The 24,924-nt window shown below is 41.4% G+C and overlaps 1 protein-coding gene across 3 annotated transcripts in view; it reads left to right on the plus strand.

The window, feature by feature from the left end:
* Positions 1-24,924, plus strand: part of sik3 (SIK family kinase 3) — a 37,139-nt gene that overhangs the window by 3,404 nt on the left and 8,811 nt on the right. Inside the window, exons 2-17 of one of the 3 annotated variants that reach the window (XM_063494170.1) lie at positions 12,840-12,956; positions 13,575-13,638; positions 14,692-14,853; positions 15,037-15,161; positions 15,388-15,511; positions 15,918-16,036; positions 18,506-18,616; positions 18,704-18,838; positions 19,183-19,263; positions 19,642-19,751; positions 20,016-20,172; positions 20,274-20,423; positions 20,518-20,591; positions 21,538-21,672; positions 23,065-23,206; positions 24,614-24,733. In XM_063494170.1, coding sequence (XP_063350240.1) covers positions 12,840-12,956; positions 13,575-13,638; positions 14,692-14,853; positions 15,037-15,161; positions 15,388-15,511; positions 15,918-16,036; positions 18,506-18,616; positions 18,704-18,838; positions 19,183-19,263; positions 19,642-19,751; positions 20,016-20,172; positions 20,274-20,423; positions 20,518-20,591; positions 21,538-21,672; positions 23,065-23,206; positions 24,614-24,733 — 1,926 coding nt within the window. The remainder of the gene's footprint in view (positions 1-12,839; positions 12,957-13,574; positions 13,639-14,691; positions 14,854-15,036; positions 15,162-15,387; positions 15,512-15,917; positions 16,037-18,505; positions 18,617-18,703; positions 18,839-19,182; positions 19,264-19,641; positions 19,752-20,015; positions 20,173-20,273; positions 20,424-20,517; positions 20,592-21,537; positions 21,673-23,064; positions 23,207-24,613; positions 24,734-24,924) is intronic. The other 2 variants (XM_063494171.1, XM_063494172.1) reach the window with 2 other exon arrangements.

A 24,924-nucleotide genomic window follows, 5' to 3' on the forward strand; every position in this document is an offset into this window, starting at 1 on the left:
ATTTTAAAGCTTTTACCTCAAATAAATATGAGAAATTGAACTCAAAATGCTACATCTGTTCATTTAATTGTGGTGACTGTTTTCCCACGGACATTTCGGAGAGTGTCGGGAGAATTAAGTTTGGGTGTTTTCGGACTTTATACTGTCTCATATGTAGCACATAGTAGATTTAGTCCACATTAGATGTGCTCTTGCTACAGCGCTGTTTGGTTTAGGTGAGGTTGGTGCCTGATTGGAGCATACATAGGACAGGATCGGGGACACCCACAGGCTTGCTGCGGATACACCAGGTAGCTACCGATGTGTTCTCACTTAGGTTTGATAAGACACAGGAGCTAGCAAGTCAAAGAGAGTTTTAGGTTAGACTTTCTGATCTTGTTTATTCTGATACTAAAACAACATTTAATAAGCAGTTAATACGCGTTTATTCTCAAATGAAAGAATGAAGATCCAAACCAGAAGGGGGTCTAACTTTGATATTGGGTCCACATCAAGAGTTTACAACTGGCATATCAAATGATATGAGATAATGCCGTGTTACAGTAAACACAGTACAGGAAACAGCCAGAGCACTGCAGGTTGAGCTGATTTGAAAAGACATTTCCAGTTGCAGCGCTTATAAAGTACTGCAGTGTTGATTCTGTTTTAACGACCCCACTCTGTAGGTGATTTAGGTGACGGTGGCTGATGTTTTTAAGCTGCTGTTTTTAAGCTTTTGTTCTCCAATAGAATCCATCCCTATCTGTATACGGCCATCTTTGTGATGCACTGTTGTCATTATCAGTCGCCCCACACCTAAAGGAGTCACCTTAATGTCATTTGTTCAATTATTTATATTTCTGAAGAATCACTTATTCAGATTCCTCCAAAATTACCACCAGCCTTCCGTCCCATGTTAGCAATACACACTCACTGAAACGCAAAGTGTTTTGAAAGAGCATTTGCTGAGATGTAAAGAATACATAGACACGCACACTCCTTTTAAAGTGTGATCTAAGAAAGTAGTAAGATCACAACTTTAAATTGCTTTCTATTAGAGCAGGGCGATATGACCAAAAATATTTATCACGATATACATTTGAAAATTTGCGATAACGATATAACTGACGATATAATTGACACTAGACAAGATACTTTACAACTCCACAACTTTATTCGTGCAAAAAAAAAAAAAAAAAATTAACGTATTTTCACTTAAACGAGCAGCTGTTTTTTTATGTGCATTAAAGTTATATAAAAAGTTAACAGTGTAAATGCAAATTCCTTGCTGACAGTTTAACCAAAAGGCATTTCCAGTGGAAATTGGCCGACATATCCTCAGCATAACCATGTATAATATCCACAAAACTTAAAAAGAGGTTATACACACACAATACCGTAATACTATGCTGAAGCACAGTACGTATCACTCCGCGAGGCTCCTGCCTACGATAGCCCCACGCTCTGACAATCCATCAAGTGGTGCGGGTTCGTAGCTTAGCAAAGTCGTACTAAAACATTTGACAGATTTTTGAGCGCCGTGTACCACATAAAATCGTTTCGAGGTCAGTAAACACAACCAGAATTCATACATAAGGCACACGGGATTATAAGGGGCACTGTCGATTTTCAGAAAAATCAAAGGATTGATTTTAAGTGTGCCGCATTTTCCAAAAAACACGGTAATAACGACGGCCCGCTAGCATGCGCTACCAAAAATAGTGCTTTGTTGTGTCTCTGACGGACGAAAGCTAAACCAGTTCCACACCACTGAAGTTGCAGCATTTTTACAAACCAATTCTGGTTCATCTGTTTCATTCAACGATCCGCTTTCGCCTTTCTCATTCTCTGTTGCCGGCACGCTTTTTCCACCATGTGCGTATGAAAACAAAGGCACTGCGCATGTGCGTTTTACCCATATTCTATCGCGATATTTCTTTTTCCTATCGTTGCCCGACATTATACCGGTATTACCGTGAACGGTATGATATGGCCCAGCCCTACTTTCTATGTCAAACTGACAAACTAAAACAAATATGTTTAATTTGTAGATATTTGTAAACAAAATCATGTCATTAAAATCTTGAATACATTTTATAAAAAAATATTCCAAAGAGCGATTTAGGATTTATATAGACACGATGAAAAACAAATGCATATGTTGCTTGTATATCATAGAGATGGACAATTTTCCTGTTAGCTTAGGACATAAGGGTGCAGGCTGTGAGCTGGTCACCTTGTGTTTACAGTGCAGACCACTTTAACAGGTGGCAAATTTGCACATCCTTTTTGCATATCCTTTTAACAGTGCCTGTCAGATGTTGTATGGAATTGACTGTTTATGCACATTTAATTAATTAGAATCAGTGAAACGTTTCATCTTTGCTACTACAGCGTCTTTGGTCCTTGCTGGTTTCTAGGTAAGAGGTCATCGCTAATAATTTATTGATGTGCGACCCAAGGACATAGGATGAACTCGGAGTGCAGAATGCAGCACCAAATAGTGTCCATTTTATCTGTATGACAAACCTTTATTTATTTGAATTGTAAACATGGTTATTGCAAATCACCGATCACAACAAAAACCTCCAGTCTTAGTCTGTGTGATGCTTTAACAGGCAGGTTGCTGGTTAAATTTGATTTGAATGTTATATGCGTGTGTGTAGCACCATAATGAAGGAGGTGTGATCAGTGGTCTTGTTTGATCTGGTTAAAAATAAAGTCGAGTCGGGCTTTTTCTGCAGCGGGTTGAGTTGTAGGCACAGGAAGCCGGCAGTTAAAAATCACAACTCTGTGCCGTCATCATCCAAAGTGCTGCTTGTTGTCAGCGGCGACTGTGTGTTGCCAAGGCTCCTAGTTGGAGAAAGGTCGCTCCATTGAAGTCTTAACTGGTTTCCATGGTTTCAGTCGTGATGATGGTGGTTCCAGACCCCAACCACCAATTTTGAATGCGAGTGATTTACCATTGGCTACAGTCTTTGTCTGCCATGAACAAAGTGCGCTTCTATTATCAGACGGACTGGGTCCTTGGTTTCTTTGTCATTGAAATAACTGCAAAGTGTCATGATAGGTACACGGTGCTGTGTGGCACACCCTGACCTGTGTGTTTCTTGGGAAAGCAGGCCTTTCGCCATGTCCTTCTGTCCTTTTTCCTGTGTTGTCCCCCTTTTCCTCCCCTGTGCTCTTGGTAAGAAACAAGCAAGAGGAAGGGGGCCGACAGGATGGCAAGCGTTAGGTAACAGGCCTAATGTACTGTGTAACAATTTCACTCACTCCCTCAGTACACTCACACACAGCTCTCAAAGATACAGCAATCCTTCTCGCTTTCTCACAGACACACATACACATGCCCGAATGTGATTTCATTTGGGTGAGTAATACGACAAAGGCTACATTTCTGCCTGACTTATTTTCCTGCCCTCTAGTTGTCTTCTCCCGCGTCTCAGTGAATCTGCAGCTTCAAAAGAGGAAGAACACGCACCAGAATGTGTGTGACTGTGCGGCGCATGTTTGAGGGCTCTCGAGGCTTCGTCAATACGATCACATTGTGTTCCTGACGAATTATAAAATCAGCTACGGCTCTGCCTCAGAGTGGTGCCAGCAGTTTGTGAATGTGTGTATTAGTGCATGCAAAGTCCCTGTTCTGTAGCCTCTTACCTGTATGATGGCTAAAACTCTCACGCACAGGGCTTGTAGTTGGCACTGGTCCTAGTAGAAGAAAGGCTACTGCATTTAGTTGTACTGGTTTCTATATCAGTGGAACCATCAGCTCAACATCAGGCATTATCAGGAGAAATGTGTGTTGTTGTTGTTTCTCCAGGGACAAGTCTAATGATTGTGTGCGGACAAACCCAAGGAGAAATTTTGCTTCATGTTACATGTGTGAATACAGTTTATGGAGTGTTTTTGGAGCATTTTGCAATCCACAAATATTTGCCCCTAAGCCAAAGGGAGAACTACTAACTTCCAAAGTGCAACCAGTAGCTGGAAATGGGTGAACGGCTCAGTAACATACTTTCAGAACTGAGCAGGAAGTCCAGTGATTACTCCTTTACTCCCTTTTTTGCTTTGATGATCACAGATTTGCATAGGTTTGTGTCTTTGCATAGATGGTCTAAGTAAATGCCAGGAGGCAGCTTCTAGAGCTGAAAAATAAAGCCGATGCAAAAATGCCAAAAACTTCAGTTCCCCAGGTGTTGCTTGAAGTCAGCTCCAAAGGTCTGTCACTGTAGACTCCAGTCTTATAATGCCCAAGTTTACATCATTAAAAAGCATATGCACAGTTACTATTCGACACCAAAAATTACTATTGGATTAGATGCTCATTTGCAATGGTATTGATCCCATCAGTGCCATCTTTGCCTCTTCCACTTGAGACACAAATTCACACAGTAGCATTTCACACAGACCCACTCCTCACTAGCAGCTGAACTAATTGAAGTTCACAACACTTTTATAGAATATATAAGATGTCAATAAAGCTCCCATTTCACCAGCATCGAAGCATTTAACAGCTATCAGAATCTGCTTTACTGGCCAAGTATGCATACAAATACAGGAAATTGGGCTCTGTTTTGTTTTCTTGTTCTCAATATAAACAGACAGTAAAGACAGTAACATGTTTAGCGTATTTATATGTGCAGAGTGCAGTGATGTTAAATAAAGGATGGATAACTGGTTACTATATTTACAGTAAATACATGGGAAGTTCACAGTATGTTCAACATGCACAACGGTGTACACATGCTAAAGTTAGCTTTTCACTATCAATCACCCACACTAACTGTCTGTTAAGTTATCATTAAGGTAGCAGCTAGTGGGTTTAGGTCATAAAAAAACACCCAGCTGATAGTGGCCACTTACTCTGAACATTGCCAATCCCCAAGCTGATCGTTCATTCGAACAGGCCTAATGCAGACTGATGCTGTTTCAGGTGGCGTCTCCTTGTAAAGTATACATTAATTCCAATTTCTGCTTCTGATATAAAAATGTCATTAATAAAAATCGAATAAAATAGTTATTAAGCTTCGGAGGAGTGGTTCCTGTGATGTCTGTGTTCATCAAAGCTCAGTGGTGAATACTACTCACGATGAGGTATTTCTATCCCACAGAGTTTAGTCACCATAAAATGCCTGCTTTGCTATTTAAGAAGGGGAAAAAGCTGCCAAATTGGCAGATGAATGTGATGTCCAGTTTTTTTTCTCTGCGCTGTAGCATGTCCCCTTTCTTGTACTTTCAGCTCAACACACTCAGCTGAGTCATTTCGACACATTTACTCATACAAGTGCACAACACACCAGTAAAACACCTCTGAAAGGCATTGTGCTGCTGACTCATTGTGCCTGTAACATCACTGTGCGTGCTCTTGCTTAGCACAGTCAGAGCAACGCCATTTGCGCTGACCTGACGTGACCTCATGGTGCGTGATGTCTTTGTGACATAAGCATGCAAGACTCAGACTCAGTTTTATAGTGTTAATATTTGAAAAGATGAGATTTATCAGCAAACACTGGATGGCAGGTTATCAGTTGAGCTGGGGTTTTTGTGTGCATGTGAGTTAAAACGCCTTTACATGCTGATGTGGGTTAAGCCTGAGCATTATTCCCTCTGTGGGTGTCGTAATCTGTGTCTGCTGTCGATGAAGGTTAACCTCATACAGTTTAACACCACACCATTTTGTGTGTGTGTGTGTGTGTGAGAACACAGATGAGCACACAAGATGCACTTTCCCAGGCTTCCCACTGTAGACATTACACCATAAACCAAGTTCTGCTTTTTAGAATCATAGTTGAGTCATGCATGGATGTTTTCAAGTTCAAGTCCTAAAGGATGCTGAAAGCTACCAAACAGGCATCATAGAGCATAGCTCATCATTCATGTTATCTGTAGGTTCTCTATAGATATGTTGTCAGGTATTTCCCTTCACTCTCTGTGTTTTTTTTTAACAGAAGATGATGCAGAAAACATGCTTGAGGGTAATTTAAAAATGGTGTCATCAATAGGGATGGGTATCGAAACCCGGTTCTTGTTGAGAACCGGTTCCCACTGTTTCAATTCCTTGGAATTGTTTGACATTTTTGCAAACGATTCCCTTATCGATTCCAGTCGCCCTGAATGACGTCACCACGTTGCGGAGCGTCATTTACCTGGCAGGAAACATGGCGGCTCAAACGCTCAAAAGTTTGGCTATACTTTACGAGAACGGATGACAACAGGGCAACTTGCAATACTTGCAAAGTAGATATTTCATTTAAGGGAGGAAACACTACGAATATGCAAAAGCATTTGCTCACAAAACACGCGATAACCTTAAATGAAAGTCGTGTTTTTAATTCCGCTCCGGACTCGTGAATCTCAACCCAGCAGCAGCGGTAACGTTTGCACGTCCTCTCCCGTTAATGCGGCAGGTAAATAATCAACTAACAGTGCATATTATGTTAGCGCGATCTGCCTTATTACAAAACCTGCCATTACTGTGCATTTAGGTGACCATGATGAGAGAGACAGAGTCTGGCTGGCTCAGATGCTGGCAGTTCTTGCTGCAGTCTACCGTTAGCGTCTCCTTTCAGGCCAGGATAGACGAATGTCACCGAGCAGTGACTAAGTTTGTGGTAAAAGGCTTGCACCCATTTGCCCCAGGAGATGCCCCCGATTTTCGGTAAGTGAATGTGTTTAATTGTAGGCAGGGACATTACTGGATATTCTTGTGTAATTGCTACAGAGTAACTTATGTTATACTTTGTTATTGCTACAGTAAATGTAAAACAATTTTATTGTTTTACATTTACAATTTTTGTTCCTGGGGACCCTGTGACACCCCATTGAAGAGCCGTAGGCTGTGGATCTCTTAAGATCTCACTGTTGGGTTTGTAAGGCCATGTTACTCCTAAATTTCTATCTTGTTCAAAGAGAAGATATAAAACAAAGTTCTAAGCTAATCGACCTTAGTGTTCTCCTTTTTTAAAAAGAATCGATAAGGAATTGAATCGTTAAACAGAATCGAAAATGGAATCGGAATCGTGAAAATCTTATCAATACCCATCCCTAGTCATCAAACAGTTTTTCCAGTAGAGATGCTCTGACTGGCTTGCTTGCAAATCCCTCAGCGCTGTCCAGACACATTCGTGTTAGGTTAATTGGCGATTCTGAATTGTTTGTGGTTGTCTTGTTGATAAAGTGCTTGAAGTGTGGAGAATAAGAACAGTATGAATATATGGTTAAATGTGGCGTGTAGTCTAAAGTGTTTTGTGTGGTCAGCAAGACTAGAAACGTCTGTTTCAATCTACTGTAGCAGAATACACTTCTTGGCTGAGCAGACGTAGGTGTGGAAGTCAAGCAGAGTCTTGAGACTAGCACATTAGCACCAGAGAGAACAATGGAGAACCGAAGCCGAATGCCACCTACACCTCAGCCGCACCAAGCCGAAAACTGACAAGGGCGAGAGACCGCCTGAGATCCGCAGACAAAAGCATTTACAGGCAACCATTAATAGAAGGTTAATAAAAGCTTCCACAGTTTCACCCGCGGAAACCTTTTACGACTTTTACTTCCTCAAAGATAGACCTTGTTGACCAAAAGCATGCGAGGTTAGTGTTTCTGTCGATTGCACTGTTTGTTTCAATTCAATATAGATGAATTTATTGTGTTTATGGTCGCTCATGTCACTTAAAGGCAGGACAAAAAATTGGCTGCAGGAATCCAGTGTTATTTAAAATTGAGGATAACTTCAGACAATTTTGGTCTCTTCAGAGTTGTGCTGATGGTTGCACACTTGGAAAATGTTGCGCAGTGATGGGAACAATGCCCAGTTCCTCTCACCTCAACACAGCTGTCCAGTCCCAGTGTAAAGTGGGTTTAAAATGCCATATTTATAGTTTTGGCAGCTTACAGATAATGCCCATCTGAGACGCACACTATCTAGTGTGATCAGGGCATGAATCCAGCCTAAACGCAGTTATCTTCACAGTGTCTTGGGCAAAAATGTTGACTTGATGGTATTTTCAAGAATCACAGTGAGGGTGTTTTCCGTAACTTGGAAAAAGCTGATTTATGGTTTTCTGTGTACACAGTTTCTTAGAAATGAGCAGCATGACAGAGATCGTGGCCCATAGTAGATGTACAGTAATACACAAGATAAGATAGTGTAATGTTTTTCCATAAATAGTGCAGTGCTGAAAATGAAGGCATTTTTACTGTAACTGCTAACCAATGACAATGAGATTTCCCCGCCACACAACAGCAACCACAAACACGTGTGCATGAGGGCAGGCATGTTTCACAGCAAAGATGGAGTACTGGAAATGCGCTGTGGTCTTTAAATTGTTGTTGCAGCAGTGTTTACTTCAGTCCTTCTTGTGTCTGTGTTGGTGTTCACTGTGTTTATGCAGGGAGACATTTAAGTGTCGCTGTGTCATTAACTTGCGTATAAGCTCCTAACAAGCTCCCAATAATCTCAGTCCTACTGTCCTCTATACGGTAGCTGAGTCGTTGTTGTACAACTGAAACCTGTTACAATCAGTTCATTAAAAAAGCCACCAATAAAGGAGAGTGATAAGATTTGGATGTACTTTACATCTTAGCTTATTATTGAGTTTCTTATAACGGAATTATGATGTTTAACCTTTCCTGAGATGCATGTTACAAGTTCATTTAACAGTGGACACAGTGAAATAACTAAAATGAAATAAAATCAAAAGCTTAGTTTTTTGTATCTACATGAGCACCAACTTTTATTTACTGTTTTTATTAGTTGGGAACAGTTACTTTGAAACGCACATCCTAAAATATTTGGGTATAGAAAGTACTCTTCCTCCAGCTCTGAGTCATGAATGGTGCTTTACACTAAATACTAAAGGAGCCATTTCTTGAACACTTCGTGGGTACTGTTGTGTTCTCCGAAACTTGTGTCTGTGTGTAGTAACTGGTCCAGACTCCTCTTCTGGGCATCAGCTGCTCTGACATGGTGCTGTGCTGAGGTCACTGTCTTGTGATCAGAAGGGCTATATGACACTTCGTCTCATTGCAGCTGGCCTCCCAGGAGAGTGTGTGTGTGTCTGTGTGTGTGTCTTCCTGTGTGAGAGAGAGAGCGCAGGTATTTTGGCAGAAATAGCCATGGAAATTGGATCAAAGCAGATGAAAATCCCAAAACTGCTTCGGTACACAAACTCTAGTGAAGGTTGAAACTGAACTTTACAGACATGCACTTGTCGCATGCTTGGTAGTGGAGTCAAGCTTAGAGCTAACCTCACCTCAGGGCAAGTTGGTTAACCTGTTAACAGAATAAAATGAACATACTCTACTAGCTGTGCTAATCTCAAGCAATGAAAGCTGCTCAAGGGAAAATTCGGGAAACTAATATTTAAGAAAACAGGGAATTAAAAAAGGACAGCCCTTCGTTATCACCTCTCTGCAATGAGCCTCATCCACCAGACAAGATGGAAAAAAAAGCACGTCTTACAGCAGCTAAAAACAAACAACAACAGAAAGTAACTGAATTTTTAGTATGAAAACCAGATCTCATGCACCCTGTGCTTAACTCTGTACCCCATGAAAGCTCACTAGGAGTAACCCTTGAATCTCTTTTCTCATCTGATCAGTTTTTGTGTCATTTCAGACCTGCTTATAGAGCAAAATGACTCTGTGTGCATCAGAGGTTAGTGAGGGAGGTCTTTACCTATACAGCTACCCTTGGAAAAACCCAGAAACAATTGTAATGGTTGCCAAACCATGTGTTTATTGATATATGCTGAGTTCTCAGAACTCTTAATTAAGGGTACAGCAGCGGTCATCAGATGTCTTTATGGGATAAAGAGTTAAACCATTTTGCAGCCATGTCTTACTTCCTGCAAGGACACATTCAGTTTTTATACTCTTAAGATATTACTAACCGAGTAACTGGAAAAAGTCTCCTGTCATGGGCTGGATTTTGTCTGTGCTGAGAGAGAGAGACAAGGCTCCAGAGCGGGACCATTATGATCTGGAGTTTTCTGTCAAACGTGACTAAATGTTTTCTTCTGCTTCACTAGTACAAATGACATTCAGCTGACGCGTGTATGTGTGTCTAACATTATACATTTGTTTCCCCCCCCCCCCCAAAAACATTCTCTGTAGAGTTGTTCTCTCTCTGCCTCTGTGTATCTGCCACCAATATTTCTCTTCACTTAATACTAAATATTCAGTGCAAGGCATGTGTGAAACCGCACCCTTTACTCATTCCTCACAACCTTAAAACATGTTATAACTGCCTCTGGACCTGAAAGGCTTAAGGGGACTCATATTTTTGTACGCTGGACCTACGCAGAGCTTTGCAGGCTGGTCTGTGGGCTACTTCTCGTGTGTGTTCGTGCTGTTGTTGTTCCTATCAGGGAGAAGACTGAAGTCATAATGAGGGGGCTCCACTGCAGCCACTATTAGTGCTTCCCATGATGCTTTTTGAAACTTTGATTATTTTTTGTATTTCTTGCTCGTTGTGGTAAGCTCCAGTCACTCCCTTCCCATTCAAATCCACTTCTCAAGCAATCGGCATTCTGTACATGATAGTCGGGCTACACGCTGCTGGGTTTTATGGAGGACAGCATGCAAGCAAATCTGCATAGGTTGCTTTCCTCAAACCCTTCACTGTGCACAGCCAAATGCCTGTGCAAACAGACACGAATGTGTTATCATGAATTCCGTCTCAGCCAAGATCAACATCATGGTTGGAGGTAACTGGTATCTTTGCTCTGTCCTTGGAAACGTATCTTGATCCAGCATCTCACTTCAAGCCAGACCCTACCGTATAAAGAAGAAAAATGACTGTGTGCCTTTAGGAAAGAATGGTTTGTCCTTTGTTTTTTTTGTTTTTTTGTGGCTGAGATATTTATTTTGATGTCCCATATGCTACTACTGGAAAAAGAACAAGTTAAATTTACAGGATGCCTTAGTGTGTATGAGAACATGGAGAAAAGGGAATACTTCAAATGTATTTTTGTGGTGCCAAAAAATGAATAATCTTCCTCTCTTCCTCTTTTTTTGGGGTATGTCATTGTTGTATAATTGTACTCGCTGCCCTGTTTCCACCTTTTCACAAGGTCTCACTGCCCCCCAAAGTGATAATAATTGTGCTCATTCTCGTGTGATCCAGATGTCCTGTTGATACCGTCCAGAAGATGCAGAGGGGAGCAGTTACGTCAACAAGGCTTGACGATGGCCAGTTCTAAGAATAGATTTACAGGGCTTAAAATACCTCGTAGACTCACACGTTCCAAACAGATGCTTACATACATGAGGGGGGGATAAAGAGTCAGTTTTGACCAGGAAGTATCTAACAGTTGTTTGAAAAGGGAGGAACTATGTATGATTTAAGAGGGATTTAAATGTTTAGGAAACAGTCAGTGAGGGGATGCTGTAAAACAGCACATTTCTGTCAAGGGAGAAAATTTGTGTAGCACTTTGTAGCTCCATAAGTATGGACTCTGCATAACTAATGCATAGCCAAACACGCACAACTGGGGAGATGAGCTTGTATGCCGTGTTGATGTGGATGAGTGAGTTGATTTTTGTTTCAGTCTTGTTTTGATGCTTTGTAAAATTATCTATTTAAACTAAACAAACATGGTCAATCAGGCTGGATAAGTCAACTGTTTTCATTTAATTATGAATGTTTTTTTCAAGCTTCTTTTATTTTTATTTAACCAATTTAAGATACTCACAACTATTAGAAATGAACTAGCAATTGTGTATGTGTAATAGTGTGATTTTAAAAAAACACAACACCAACTCTGCCCACCTGACACGTTGTTTTTGTAAGTTGCCAAATTTAGTGAACACATGAACTCTACCAAGTGCCAGTGTTTGTCACAGTTTGTACAATACCTTTGAAAGGAAAGTTCACACACCAATGCACTATATAAGCTGGATGAATGCCACACTTGCTGCCCTGTGCTCTCTCAGGAGCCCCTCTGTCCGCTCTTCCTCACTTCCCCTTCCTGTCTGCTCCAGGAAGTTGGCCTTGCCTGGCTTCAGATGGCCTCATCTTCATGGCTAAAAGGAGTACTCGAAATAGTACTTCACAGAATTTGACAAATGAGTTGGTGTGTGAGTGCGTGTCTGAGTGTGTGTGTGTGTAATCGCAGCATAGTTTTCATGTACTCTGTCCACACTTGTCTAGCAGAAGCAGAAGCTGTGTTTTGGGGCATCCCCATTAGCTTTGCTTGATTAAGTCATTAAAGTCGTCTACCCACTCCTAAGTGGCGGAGCAAAGCTCCTGTCACAAATTATCACAGTCCGCATTGCCGGAGCTATTGTCGAGGGGCTCAGCAGTTACGCAAGCATTAGGCTTGCAGTCGAAGGTCACGGCTTGGGTCACGTTATCCAAACAAGCTGGAAATCAGGGATAACACAGTCTGACAGCACACTTGCCGATCAATCACCTCAAGAAGTGTCGGTGTCCCCTGTTAGTTTTCATTTTTAGTTGTCTTTAAGTTATTTTTTTTAAATTGGTAAAGTCTCCCGGGCTGCATGCCCTTAGTTCCTTTGTTGGTAATTTACTTGGCTTGTTACTGTTCTTTGATTATTGTGTCATCACAGCAATATTGTTAAGACACTGTGACTGTGCCCTAGATGTGTTGTCTGTAATTTAGGTGTCGGCAAAATACCATTGTCATGAGTGTTTTAGAGACATAAGAGCTGACAAACATATTGTATGTTTTAAGACGCATTCTCTCCTCCTCTGCTAACCGTTATTGTTTCTGCTTTTTTTCTCTGTCTTCTGTACTCCATGTTTCTTTTTTTAATCTCACCCTCTTCACCGCTTCACCATCTCTCCTTCTCCCATCATTCATCTCCTTCCATCTCTTTTTTTCTCGCGTCTCTGTCTCCAGGTGGCTATAAAAATAGTGGATAAGACCCAGCTGGACGAGGAGAACCTGAAAAAGATCTTCAGAGAGGTGCAAATCATGAAGTTGCTGAAGCACCCCCACATCATCCGCCTCTACCAGGTACACAGTCACTCTCACCCACAGAGCCTTTTAACACATCTCTGCTCACTTCTTCCACCCGGGACCTGTGGCCAAATGTGAGCAAATAGATGATTGAAGTGTAGAAGAATCCAGATGTTACCAGACATTGTTTTCTGCGGGTGTTGACAGTTCAATTATAAAATGTACCTGGAAAAGTCTCAAAAGTATTGGAGGGTGTGGGGGGAAGTGTGGGGGCAGTACAACTACAATCTTCTGCCCAAAACCTCACTCTAGTGAGACTCGGTGATAGAAATTTAGAGGTGAGAGTTTTGTTTGTTTTCATACTTTTCCAGGTGTATGAGGATTGTAACACCCTACCAGTGTCCCAGCATCTGATCTGAAATAGCCCCCAGCAATTTGAAGGCACGCTTTTTTATCACGTTACCATAAATTTTAATAATCTGATCCTCACACATGCATAGGTTGATCAGTACACTTAAGTACATGGCTGTTTTTGTTCTATTTAAATCTTTCTTGTTTGTATGCCAAACCGTGCTTACTCATTCAGTTATGTAACGCATGAACTGCCCATGACTAAATGTTGGCCTGTGAGAGGGTCTGCAGGTCCTGGTTTTTATCATTTGTTTATATCTTTAGGTGATGGAGACGGAGAGGATGATCTATTTGGTAACAGAGTACGCTAGCGGTGGAGAGATATTCGGTAAGGGAGACCCCCACTATCACCTTATAATGTAGATTCTCTGTCGTTGACTTTCTCTTACTTTGATTTTTGATTGTGTCAACATACATAAAACAAAATTGTAATCTAATTACAGAGTGCCTCCGGGTCCTGTAAAAGCTTTAGATAAACACAGACTGAAAATTGATCCTAAGTGTTTAAGTTTTGTGTTAAATTCAGGAACTTTTTCCACACACAGTACTGCTGCTTTCACGACTGCACTGTGATCACGTAATGTGGAACTCCAAGCTGATTTTAAATGCTGATCTAAGTGGGCTGATATCAGCTATGAATAACTATGTTATTAAGTAAAATCTTTTTTTTTTTAATAACTTCTTTAAGCTTTTCTCTTTTTTAATACATGGGGAGTAGAAGCATTGTCTAACAGTTGAAACTTAATGTGGGGAAAAACAAAACTGAAATTCAATGTGTTCAGGGTGGAAAGAGGTTCAGTTTAGTGCTTCACTGCCAGAAAGTCTGATGAAAAAGGTAATGATGATTAAAAGGGGCCTTTGCTAGCTAGCCTCAGACGTGGGAAGATGCAAGTTTAAGACTAATTGTGTATTTCACTAAACAATGTTAAGTCAGTGCTTGGAAATGCAGATAAATCAAAATAACATTGAAGACCATTAAGGACAACATCGAGATTTTTCTCTTTAATAAACACAAGTTTCTTAACGTCAGTCAAAAGCTTTTATTTTACTTTAATGTTCATGTTGAATGTAAATCAATGTGTTTGATTAAATGTCCTTTAAAGTGGAATTAAAAAGGTTTTAGAGTCTAATTTATTTAAATCTGCAGACTCTCTGTAATTAAAATGAAAGTTTTTCCCTGTAAAAATGAAATGAAATTCCCTCTCTGTGCTTTAAAATCCCAGATCCCACCAAAGCTGTACACTTTAATGTTCACCTGGCCAGTCTTGGGAATTAATTTAATGACATTTGTAGCACAGGATCTTGTACCTGAACAGGTAGACAATAGAAACACTGTGTTCACTTCCTAAATCCAGCAATTGTGTTTTGTTTGGATGTACAGACCACCTGGTGGCTCACGGGCGTATGGCAGAAAAAGATGCCAGGAAGAAGTTCAAGCAGATCGTGGCAGCGGTTCATTTCTGTCACTGCCGCAGCATTGTCCACAGAGACCTGAAGGCAGAGAATCTGCTACTGGACCACAACCTCAACATCAAAATCGCAGGTGTGTGCGCACGTGTGTGTTTGCACTGAAGAGCGTAGGGGTGGGTAGGTTAAATTTAGTGGTGGATGTGGATGCAGGCAAGTGTCAGCATGTACTTAGGGAGCATTTTTCTGTTTTGAACAAAATGTTTACTCTGTCAAGGCAACTGGTGAGATTAAATCAACCTCTTGTCTACCCTGATAGATTTTGGTTTCAGCAACATGTTTTCTCGAGGCCAGCTATTGAAGACATGGTGTGGCAGCCCTCCCTATGCTGCTCCTGAACTATTTGAGGGAAAGGAGTATGACGGACCCAAAGTAGATATATGGGTGAGTCGACTTTTAGGTACGCAGAAGGCCCTGCTGGGCTCAAACGTGGGGTGTGGCTAGCTGACTTGAATGTTCCAGGTACGGCTGAATTGAAAAGAAAAAGAAAAACACAGACGACCACATTTCTTAAATAATACATAGAGCTCTGGAAAAAATTTATAAATGAATGGTTTTCAAATTTTTCAAAGTGATGTGCTCACAGCTGTTTTCCCTCTCCTCTGTGTAGAGCTTAGGTGTGGTGTTATACGTGCTGGTGTGCGGCGCCCTGCCCTTTGATGGCAGCACTCTACAAAATTTGCGGGCACGTGTCCTCAGTGGAAAGTTCCGCATCCCTTTCTTCATGTCCACAGGTGGGACTGCAGTCAACTCTTATTCTTCTCCATGTTTTTAATCAGACAAAACAAATTTACCTTTGTTCCGCGTGACGTACATGGTAAAGACTTTTAACAGCTGCCGCTGAAGTCCAAGCCTGGCCAGCTTTTGATTTTCAAAAGTTTCTTTTGGAAAAAAATATACACCACAATGATTTTGTTATCGAAGCATTTTATGTTGTGTGAGAGGAAAGAATAAAATTGGACTAACAGAAACTAAATTAATAAATTAATAATTATCTTTTTTTTTTTTGAACAATGCAAATCATTTTAGCTTTTTCTGATCGTTTGTCACCACTTGAAAGATTTAGGCTTATTAGTTAAATAGTTGAAATATTATACTCTGATATAAATGCATAACATGTATGCTTATGTGTTGTTACAGACTGTGAGTACTTAATTAGACACATGTTAGTACTGGAGCCCAGCAGACGGTTGACCATGGAGCAGATCTGTAAGAACAAGTGGATGAGACAGGGGGACCCAGACCCAGAGTTTGACAGGGTGAGACCTTTTTAAAAGGATTTCACAAAGTCATTCTTTCTGTTCTTCGTGTGTGTGTGTGTGTGTGTGTGTGTGTGTGTGTGTGTGTGTGTGTGTGTGCTTTTTTCTGTTACAGTTTCAGTATAATATGTTGATTTGGCAAAACTCTTGCCAGAAAGCAGAATTTTTACAAAAATGACTCACCCCATCATTTAGTGGCTACACTGTGTTACACGAACAACATATTTAATTTGCCAGATAATTTGGTTGCACTAGAGATGATTGAAAGCTGGATGAGAATGAACCCCAGAGTTATTAAATATTATGTTAAATATAGTTACTGTCAGGCACCAGTTAAGCTTAACAGCTAGCCTTGAACTAGCCCTCTTTAATCCCTTTGCAAGGAATCATTCATTTAAAGTTACTTTGCATCATTAGGAACTGAATATGCACATTATCTAAAAATGTTAAACTCATTTATAAAAGTTAAATTTATAGTTCAGCTTTAGATAATGGTTTAACAACATGAAAGAATGTTGGTAAGTAATTTTTAAAGTAATTTCTAGTACTTTTTAATAAACATTTATCTGGATATGTCTTTAACTTTGGTAATGGTTAATAAGTAGTTTGTGGTTCATCAAATAAGCCTTTTTATGGATGGTTATAAAAGTGTCACTGGTCACTGCAATACCTTTTTGCATGATACCAGTCTGAAGTCTCACAAGCGTGTCCTGAGCAATCCCAGCCCATTCATCTTTGGCAGATCTCTTAAGCACCACCAGATTTGATGGACCTTGGTCTCCACTTCACTTCAGATTTTCAGTGTGATTCAAGTTGTGGCTTTGTGCAGGCATCCCCTTTGGTCTTCTGGAGGACGTTCTTCACCACAGCGCTATGTTTTGGATTGTTCTCATGTTGGAAGACAAAGCGATGACCCAGACTCAGTTTTGCTGCTGACTACATGAGGTTTTCTTTCTGAATCTTCACATATCCTTCTTTCTTTATGATTCCTTCCATCTTGATGAGATTCCCTATTACAGACCCACTGGAGCATCCCCACAGCATAATACTCCCACCATTGTGTTTCACTATGGGGGGAGTAAACGCCCATCTCTATGGGATAAGAGCTCTAGTTTCATGTCATCTGACCAAAGGACCAATCTCCAGTATCCATCCATCCATTCACTTCCGGAGTACCCGGAGGGGATCCATGCAAACACGGGGAGAAAGACCCCAGCCTGATGGTGGAATTGAACTCAGGACGTTCTTGCTGTACAGCAACAATGCTAACCACCGTGCCACCGTGCTGCCCGATGCGGAATCTTTCTCTGTGTTGTCTTTAGCATACTTCAGTCTGACTTCAAGGTGTCTCTTAAACAGAAATCGAGTTTTTCTTGATCTGCAAACCCGCAGTTCATTCATTATGTTCAGGATTCTAGAGATTTTCTTGTTTAAGACTACAATTCCAGTCTTGGATAAGCTATTCACGAGTCTCTTTGGCTTCCTACCTCTGCCAGGCTTGTTCTGTACTGTGTGGCTGTCGATACTTCTCACTCCAGTTCTTGACACTTGGAAACTCTGTGATACATTTGAATATCCATCTCCTGCTTTGTGAGCATCATCGGTTCTTTTTCTCAAGTCTAAACTGATTTCCTTTGTTTTCGACATGATACTTTCTCACTGACAGCTCAAACTGTCACTGAAGTTTTTATACTGTGTGTAAATGGGAAAATAACACTCATTTTAACTTTACAAAATGTCATCATGGCAGTGGTTTATGCTCTAGCTCAATAAAATGGTCAGTTTTAGGGGTGGCTAATAATATAGACCTCAGTTATTTTCTAAAAATAGAAATAATTGATAATTTCAAAAGAAAACTATGATGTTTTTGTTGTTGATTTTTTTTTAAAGAAAGCCTTTGGAAACATATAGACAAAAACAAATTTAGTCCTCACCTGTACGTTTGTAAATCACAAGACTGTGAACCTGAAGGCTGTGGTTCATATTCCAGTACTCACCTTTTGGTTTTGGTTTCACTGTCTGTTCTGCTTTCACTTGCTGTTAGTTAGGTTAGGTTGCATTCAGGGACCAAAGCTACTTGGTTATTTTAGGGGGAAAAACCGACTGGGTTAAGATATACTGATCTTTTGACTTAATGTCAGTATCTGTATCTGAGCATATGAGGAGGAGTAATGAAAACATGATCACAAACCACAGTGATCATTAAAAAATTCATACTATAATGGATATGTAGTGTTATGGGTGCGGATGTAATCAGAATGCAATTATCATCTCTTTTCAGCTGTAATTACACATAAAATAATTCACACTTCATAAAATCTTGACTTGTTTTACAGAAGCTAATGACATAAATCAACTTAAGTTTTGGCCTCACTAATAAATTGTGAATGCTTTGATCATTATTGTTGTTTAATAGCAGCAATTATTTGAGTCTGTAAAGCATTGCCATGTTTTTCCACTCCCTTCCAGTTGATAGCGGAGTGTGAGCAGGTGAAGACGGAGAGAGAGATGGAGCTCATCAACGAGCAGGTGCTCATGGCCATGTGTGAGATGGGCCTGGACCGAGAGCGCACACTTCAGGTGGCGAAAAGTTTCATCTCTACCTTTTTTTTTTATTTGTCAAAATAAATAGCACAGCTTATGAATGGATTGCCTTTTCTTCTTCAGTCTCTACAAACAGATGCATATGATCACTACAGTGCCATCTACAGTCTGCTGGCTGACCGCCTCAAGAAACACAAGACCCTGCGTGTTGCTCAACCCACACTGCGCCCCATTAGCTATCCTCTAAATGCTGTACAGGTGATTCATTACCTCTTGGTGTTGTCATGATATGCGGGGTCTGCTGATATCAGTGACATTATTGCTACACAATTAAAAGGATCAGTGTAGTTTTCTGTGGATTCTATGTATACAAAATTGTCTTTATATCAACAGGTTTTAGGAATAAATTTTAAGCGAGGCAGCTTGAGCTGTAGAGGTAATAAAAGCGCCTCTTCCATCAGTATATCTTACTGTAGTCCTGGTGTCTGTCCGCTGAATGGTTTTAACCCATATCTGCCAATCACTGGGCTAAGAAGATTGTTATCAAATTAGCGCAACCCTTATGACCTCTGTATGTGTGTCTGTGTGTTTGTGTGTCCCAGCAGACAGACCCACAAGGTAATCCTGTTAGCATAACCGTTCCCCACGTCCAACTCATCAATCCAGAGAACCAGATTGTTGAGGTGAGTTAGCAGTGGAGTCAAGTGGTTGCATCAGCCATGGAGTAGGTGCGCAGCAGCTAGGGTTGTTAAGCTTGAAAAGCAAGCTAGAACTAGCTAATTTCTTCATAAACTGCAACAGTGTATATAGTATGATGAGAAATAAGGGGAGTCTCTTTAATCTCTTCCACTGTGTTTTGATTCCAGTTAGTCAGTGCTATCCAGTAAAAATGTGTTCTATTTTAATAGAAAACACTTATGCATGTTTATATAAACATGGAATGCATTTAAAATGTGAACTTTGTCTTTATTAAGTAACAAATGCACACAAGCATGCAGCACACACTACCAAAGATCACTTCTGATTACCAAACACTGGCTGTGTGTTTATCTATCGTTCAGCCTGACGGCAGCATGGCTCTGGACAGCGATGAAGGGGAGGAGCCATCTCCTGAGGCCATGGCTCGCTACCTTTCAATGAGGCGGCACACTGTGGGGGTACCAGACCAAAGGTTAGGCATGAACTGACACTGCTTTCACTCACATTATTAAGTATTTGTCTAAAACAGTGCAGCACAATTGCATTCAGATTTGTTGACTGCCAGCTATTTATAGATGAGGTAATATATTTTAGGGTGTGCACATGTGGGTTATTTCAAGCAAATTTAAGTAAGATTGAGGAGCATTAAAGCATAAGTAATTATGTTAGCTGCTTTCTCACTCATCTTAAACAATCATCGACTCATTTTATGTCATTTTCTCCGTTTCCCTAACAGGACAGAGATGCAGGAAGATCTCCAGAAGCTGCCACCTGGTTTCCCTCGTGGTGCGCTGCCCCAGCCCCCTTTCATCCCTCTTGCCCCCACTATGGGTCAAATGCACACTCTTATGCCCACACAGAGCCTGCAGCCCACACAGCAGCTGGAATACAAGGTACAGTCAGCTGGGTTAGACCAGATTTCACTTGGTAGCCATCAGCTTACTTTATTTATTTTCCCACTTAATCTGACTTCCTGTGCCTGCTGATCCTCCAGGAGCAATCATTGTTGCAGCCGCCTACCCTCCAACTGCTCAACGGCATGGGACCTCTGGGTCGAAGAGCTTCCGACGGCGGGGCCAACATTCAGCTACACGCTCAGCTCTTGAAAAGGCCCCGAGGGCCCTCGCCACTTGTCACCAGCCCGGTGAGGATCTGGATTTCTGAATGTAGTCCACCTTGTATGTCGTCCTCCTATGTGCTGAACAGGCGTTGACCAGTAAACTCTTTGCTTCTCTTAGCATCCTATCCCTGCAGTAGCTCCGGTGGATGAGGAGGGTTCAGACGGAGAGCCAGATCAAGAGGCAGTACAGAGGTAACCCACGGTGACGGTTTTTGGTGAAGGGGAATACCGTACAGAGGTGCTGTCTAAATGAGAATCTGTAGAAGTCTCATAACCTGTGATGACAAGTACAAGTACTGAGATCTGGGTCGGCCAAGATATTGAAGTCTAAAGTTTATAGAGGAGGTTTTATAACCAGGTAACTGAATAAAACAAAGTGTAAAAAACCCACATGAATATAGTCATGTAATGACAATTTTATGTTTGACTTAGTTTTTAAAAATAATGTGGAAAAACGTTGACATTAGTCTGGGGTAATGACGGGCGCTGGGTTCTTTTATGGAGCTGTTGAATCTAGGTGAGCTCTTCCCAGCCGATCCTCTTCAGACAGCACCTTCTGTAGACCTCGCTGGTGTCCTGGGTTGCTGGGAGTGAGTGCCTCTGGCTGCTCTGCTTTTTTCCCCCCCAACGGGAGGTGGCCACTCTGCTGCGGTGCTTATCCCATCTTTTCTCTCTCCATTGCGCAAGTGCCTTCTGCCACAGTCCTAAACTGAATCTGCCACCAGACACAGTGCCTCCTATCGCTCATACTCTTTGGCCAAGAGCTTTTCTTTCTCTCTCTCATTTCAGTAAGTGCCAAATTATCCTCTGGACCTTTTCACTCTTTCTCACACAGCTTTGCTAACTCTGAAGCTTGCAAAACCAATGAATACTAAATGGCAACCAGTCCAATCCTAAAATTGGAAAGCTGGGGCGTTGCGGGACACCCATAAGCTATAACATCCATCGACCGGTGTAATTTTGTTTGCTGTTTTTTGATTGGCTAAGATGATATTAATCATGGCACCTATTGGCAGAAGTGGGAAGGGGTGGGCCTTCCCTCCCCATCTCCATTAGCCAATGAGGACAGAGAGCTGACCAGCGCTGCTTCCTGTCTCCCACCCTCACCCCCGTCCTCCCCCCCCTCCCTGCGGCCCAGGTACCTGGCGAACCGCTCCAAGCGGCACACGACGCACACGCTCATGAGCACATCGCATGGCGAGCCCTCGGCAGAGTCACAGCGGCCCCAAGGCCCCCGTCAGCGGGTGGGCTGGGTCCCCGACACACACACCCGGTGAGGGGACACACCCACTCCGAGCTCTCTATGCACAGACACACACAAACACTGAGACCCATTAAATGAATGGAAAGTTAAGCCCAATTCTTTCTTACACACTGTCACACGCACATTCTCATCACTTGCAAACACATCACAAACAACACAAAGGATGTGATCCATACCCACCAATGGAGAGTGATGGTAGAGATGGAGTTTCTGACACAGGGCGCAAATGCTGTATCTTCACATCACCAGTAAACCAGGATTTAGTAGAACTCTTTCATTTTCACAAACCTGGGGAAAGACAGAGATTTTACCAGATGTTTTTTTGTTTTTTGGAGTTTTTTTTGGAGGTATGAACAACATCTCAGAGCTAAATCACTACATTTGTACATTTTCTCTGCAATAGCAGCCATATTTTACTGTTGTCATGCTGGCAATTTTAACTGTTGTCCCTCATAGGTGTCATTATCCTCCCCCTCAGCTCAGCAAAACTGAGTGTACTTTACTACCAAGGCAGCCTAACCTTGGGTTTAAAATGGGGCTATAGATGGGTAAAAGTTGAATTTTAAAGAAAGCATGTTCTGTTCAGCGGTATTTTTGTCTTTCTTTTTTATGAATATGAATTTCTTGATGACAGACACAGCTGCTTTATCCAGTCCCATCAAATGATCTGTATTGTCTAAGCTCTGTACAGAAAAATAACTATAATCAGTGTTCAGCTGAAGAGGGGACTTGCTGTCATGCACCGATCAGCCGCAACATTAAACCCCCACCTCCCAATAGGGTAGGGCTTCCTTCTGCAGGGAAAACAACAGGTCAGCATGTTGGACTATTCTTTGTGCTCCTTGAACATTTTTTTTAAGTGCGTTGTCCTTCTTAGGGAGTACCATTGTAACACTGGGTATGTGTGTGGTCTGTTTAGGTGGTTTGAATGTATAAGATTAAAACCCACTGCAAAAATAAAAAAAAATCATCCTAGTAAGATGTTTAATTCCCTTCACCTGTCAGAGGTTTTAATGCTGTGGCTGATTGGTGTAGGTGTATATATCTCATCAGTGTTGACCTTAAATAACCTGGCATGAAGATCATCTAATGTACATGGCATGATTTACAGGAAAGGTGAAATTTCGAGGTTTCCTTTGACACATAAGTTCGGGCTCCTTACGCTTTTTACACACTGGACTACGCCTCCATGACAACACCTGAATATGACCATGTTGTGCAGGTTTAAAGTGCTCACATGTCTGTTTCTGTGTCTTATCTCTGTCTGTATGGCTGAATGCGTGTGTCCAATGGTGTACCTATGGTATCTGTCGTGTTACGTCTCGTGTACATGTGTGTGCGTGCACGTGTGTATTTGTGTACACACTTGTTTGTGTCTGCTCCCCATGGCCCCCTTTTCAGATCCAGCTATAAGGACTGTAACACCCTTCATCTGCCCATGGAGCGCTTCTCTCCTGTCAGACGGTTCTCTGACGGGGCTGCCACCATTCAGGCCTTCAAGGCTCACCTGGAGAACAGCAGCCTCATTAAGCAACTCAAGCAGGTACATCACCTTACTTATATATTTTTAGAGCCATTAACTTGTTTACATCCTTATATTTGTGCAGGAGTTAAAAATATATGCCTTACTTTTACTTTTTAACCAGTTTGAAACGAATCACATTCAAAGATTGAGGATTTTCAGTGAAACCGTATCACTGTTCTTGCTTGGCTAAACAAATCACTGTTTTCCCCTTAGGGTTGATATTTTAAATATATATATATATTGTATGCAAAACATGGTTCTCAGAGCAACAGTGCTGAACAGGAAATAGTTCGCAGTCACTCTGATGCAAGTTTGAATCATTGGCGAGTACAAACAGATCCCTGACACTGTAAATATGTGCTTTGTTAGCAGTGGAGGACTCTGATGCGATGCATTCAGTCAGACAGTCTTGGCACAGTCAGCCATGGGATCTGAACACTGTTGTGACTCCTTGTTGGGAGGACTGTTACTGCACTTATGCTAACTTAATTTCAGTAATCATCAACCTGAAGTCTGACATTTGCTTCACATCACCTGTCTGTTCTTGCTTCATGTTTTTGGATGGCCCCTCCCCCCACACACAGAGAGTAGCACAACAATAGACTATCACAATCAAGCAAGATTCATTAAAAAAAAAAAACACACACACATTTTTTTTAACTTGAATTTCTTGTAACATCTGCCGTTTTGTTTTTATGTGCATCACATGGCCAAATCCACACAAAGTGTGCGGGGGATTCCTGTTAGCCAACTAAAGGCCTTTCTTAAAAGAAAAACAATGTTGGATCCACTGCATCAGCTTTTCTTAAAATGAGACCAAACTGAATCTCTGACCTGACAAAACCACAACTTTTCTTGAGATGTCGCATCATTTTCAGCAATCCCACGATGAGATTACCTCACCCACCAGGAGGCGTGGGTGGGGAAAGAGATAATGATCAGAATCGTTGGGCGCTTCATGTTGAGCATTCAGGATTAATATTGCTTAGAATAGAGGCACATACATGACCTATGCCTGGGAAAGCACCCGTAAAACTAGATTACAGTAAATTACGTCTCTCTTCGTTGGTCATACAAGCTGAAACTGAAAAAGCTGGTGTTATCAGGAGGTTGTACTTAAGAAGCACTTGGAAAATGTGGTATTTTTGCAACACAATTTATCTTATTAGCTAAATGTGATCGGTATCATTAAACACAGGGTGATCTTAATTATATGAGCACACCTGTGGCAAACAAATCTGAGGTGAAACAGTGTCGAATGGTTTAGATTTTTTAATTTTTGTTCTAGTTACTGGCAAGACGGTAATGAAAGCAGCTGTGGTAATTGTTCAAACCTGAGAGTGTGTAGAGTGTGGATACTTGTAATTTTGTGCCTTGTTAGCATGTGCATTAAACACCCTGAGTGCACGTCTGTGTTTCCAATAGGAGTGTGAGCAGCTCCAGAAAATGTATGCTGTCCAGCAGGATGAGAAACTCCTGGAGCACACCCAGCAGCAGCATATCCTGTACCAGCAAGAGCAACAAATCCTCCACCAGCAAATCCAGGTATGTGAAGCTAATGATACGAAGCACTGTGTCTTCACATCAACTTGGGCCACGTTATGAAACTCTTAAGTGGACCTGTTGTGCTCATGTTTAATATGAGCATCCACCACTGTGTTATTATTGTATTCTACTAATTTACTCAGAAAAGGGAGAATTATGTTTTGATTATTGCTGCAATGAGACCTGGGCGT

The sequence above is a fragment of the Pelmatolapia mariae genome, linkage group LG14, assembly GCF_036321145.2.
Source record: "Pelmatolapia mariae isolate MD_Pm_ZW linkage group LG14, Pm_UMD_F_2, whole genome shotgun sequence".
Taxonomy (NCBI): domain Eukaryota; kingdom Metazoa; phylum Chordata; class Actinopteri; order Cichliformes; family Cichlidae; genus Pelmatolapia; species Pelmatolapia mariae.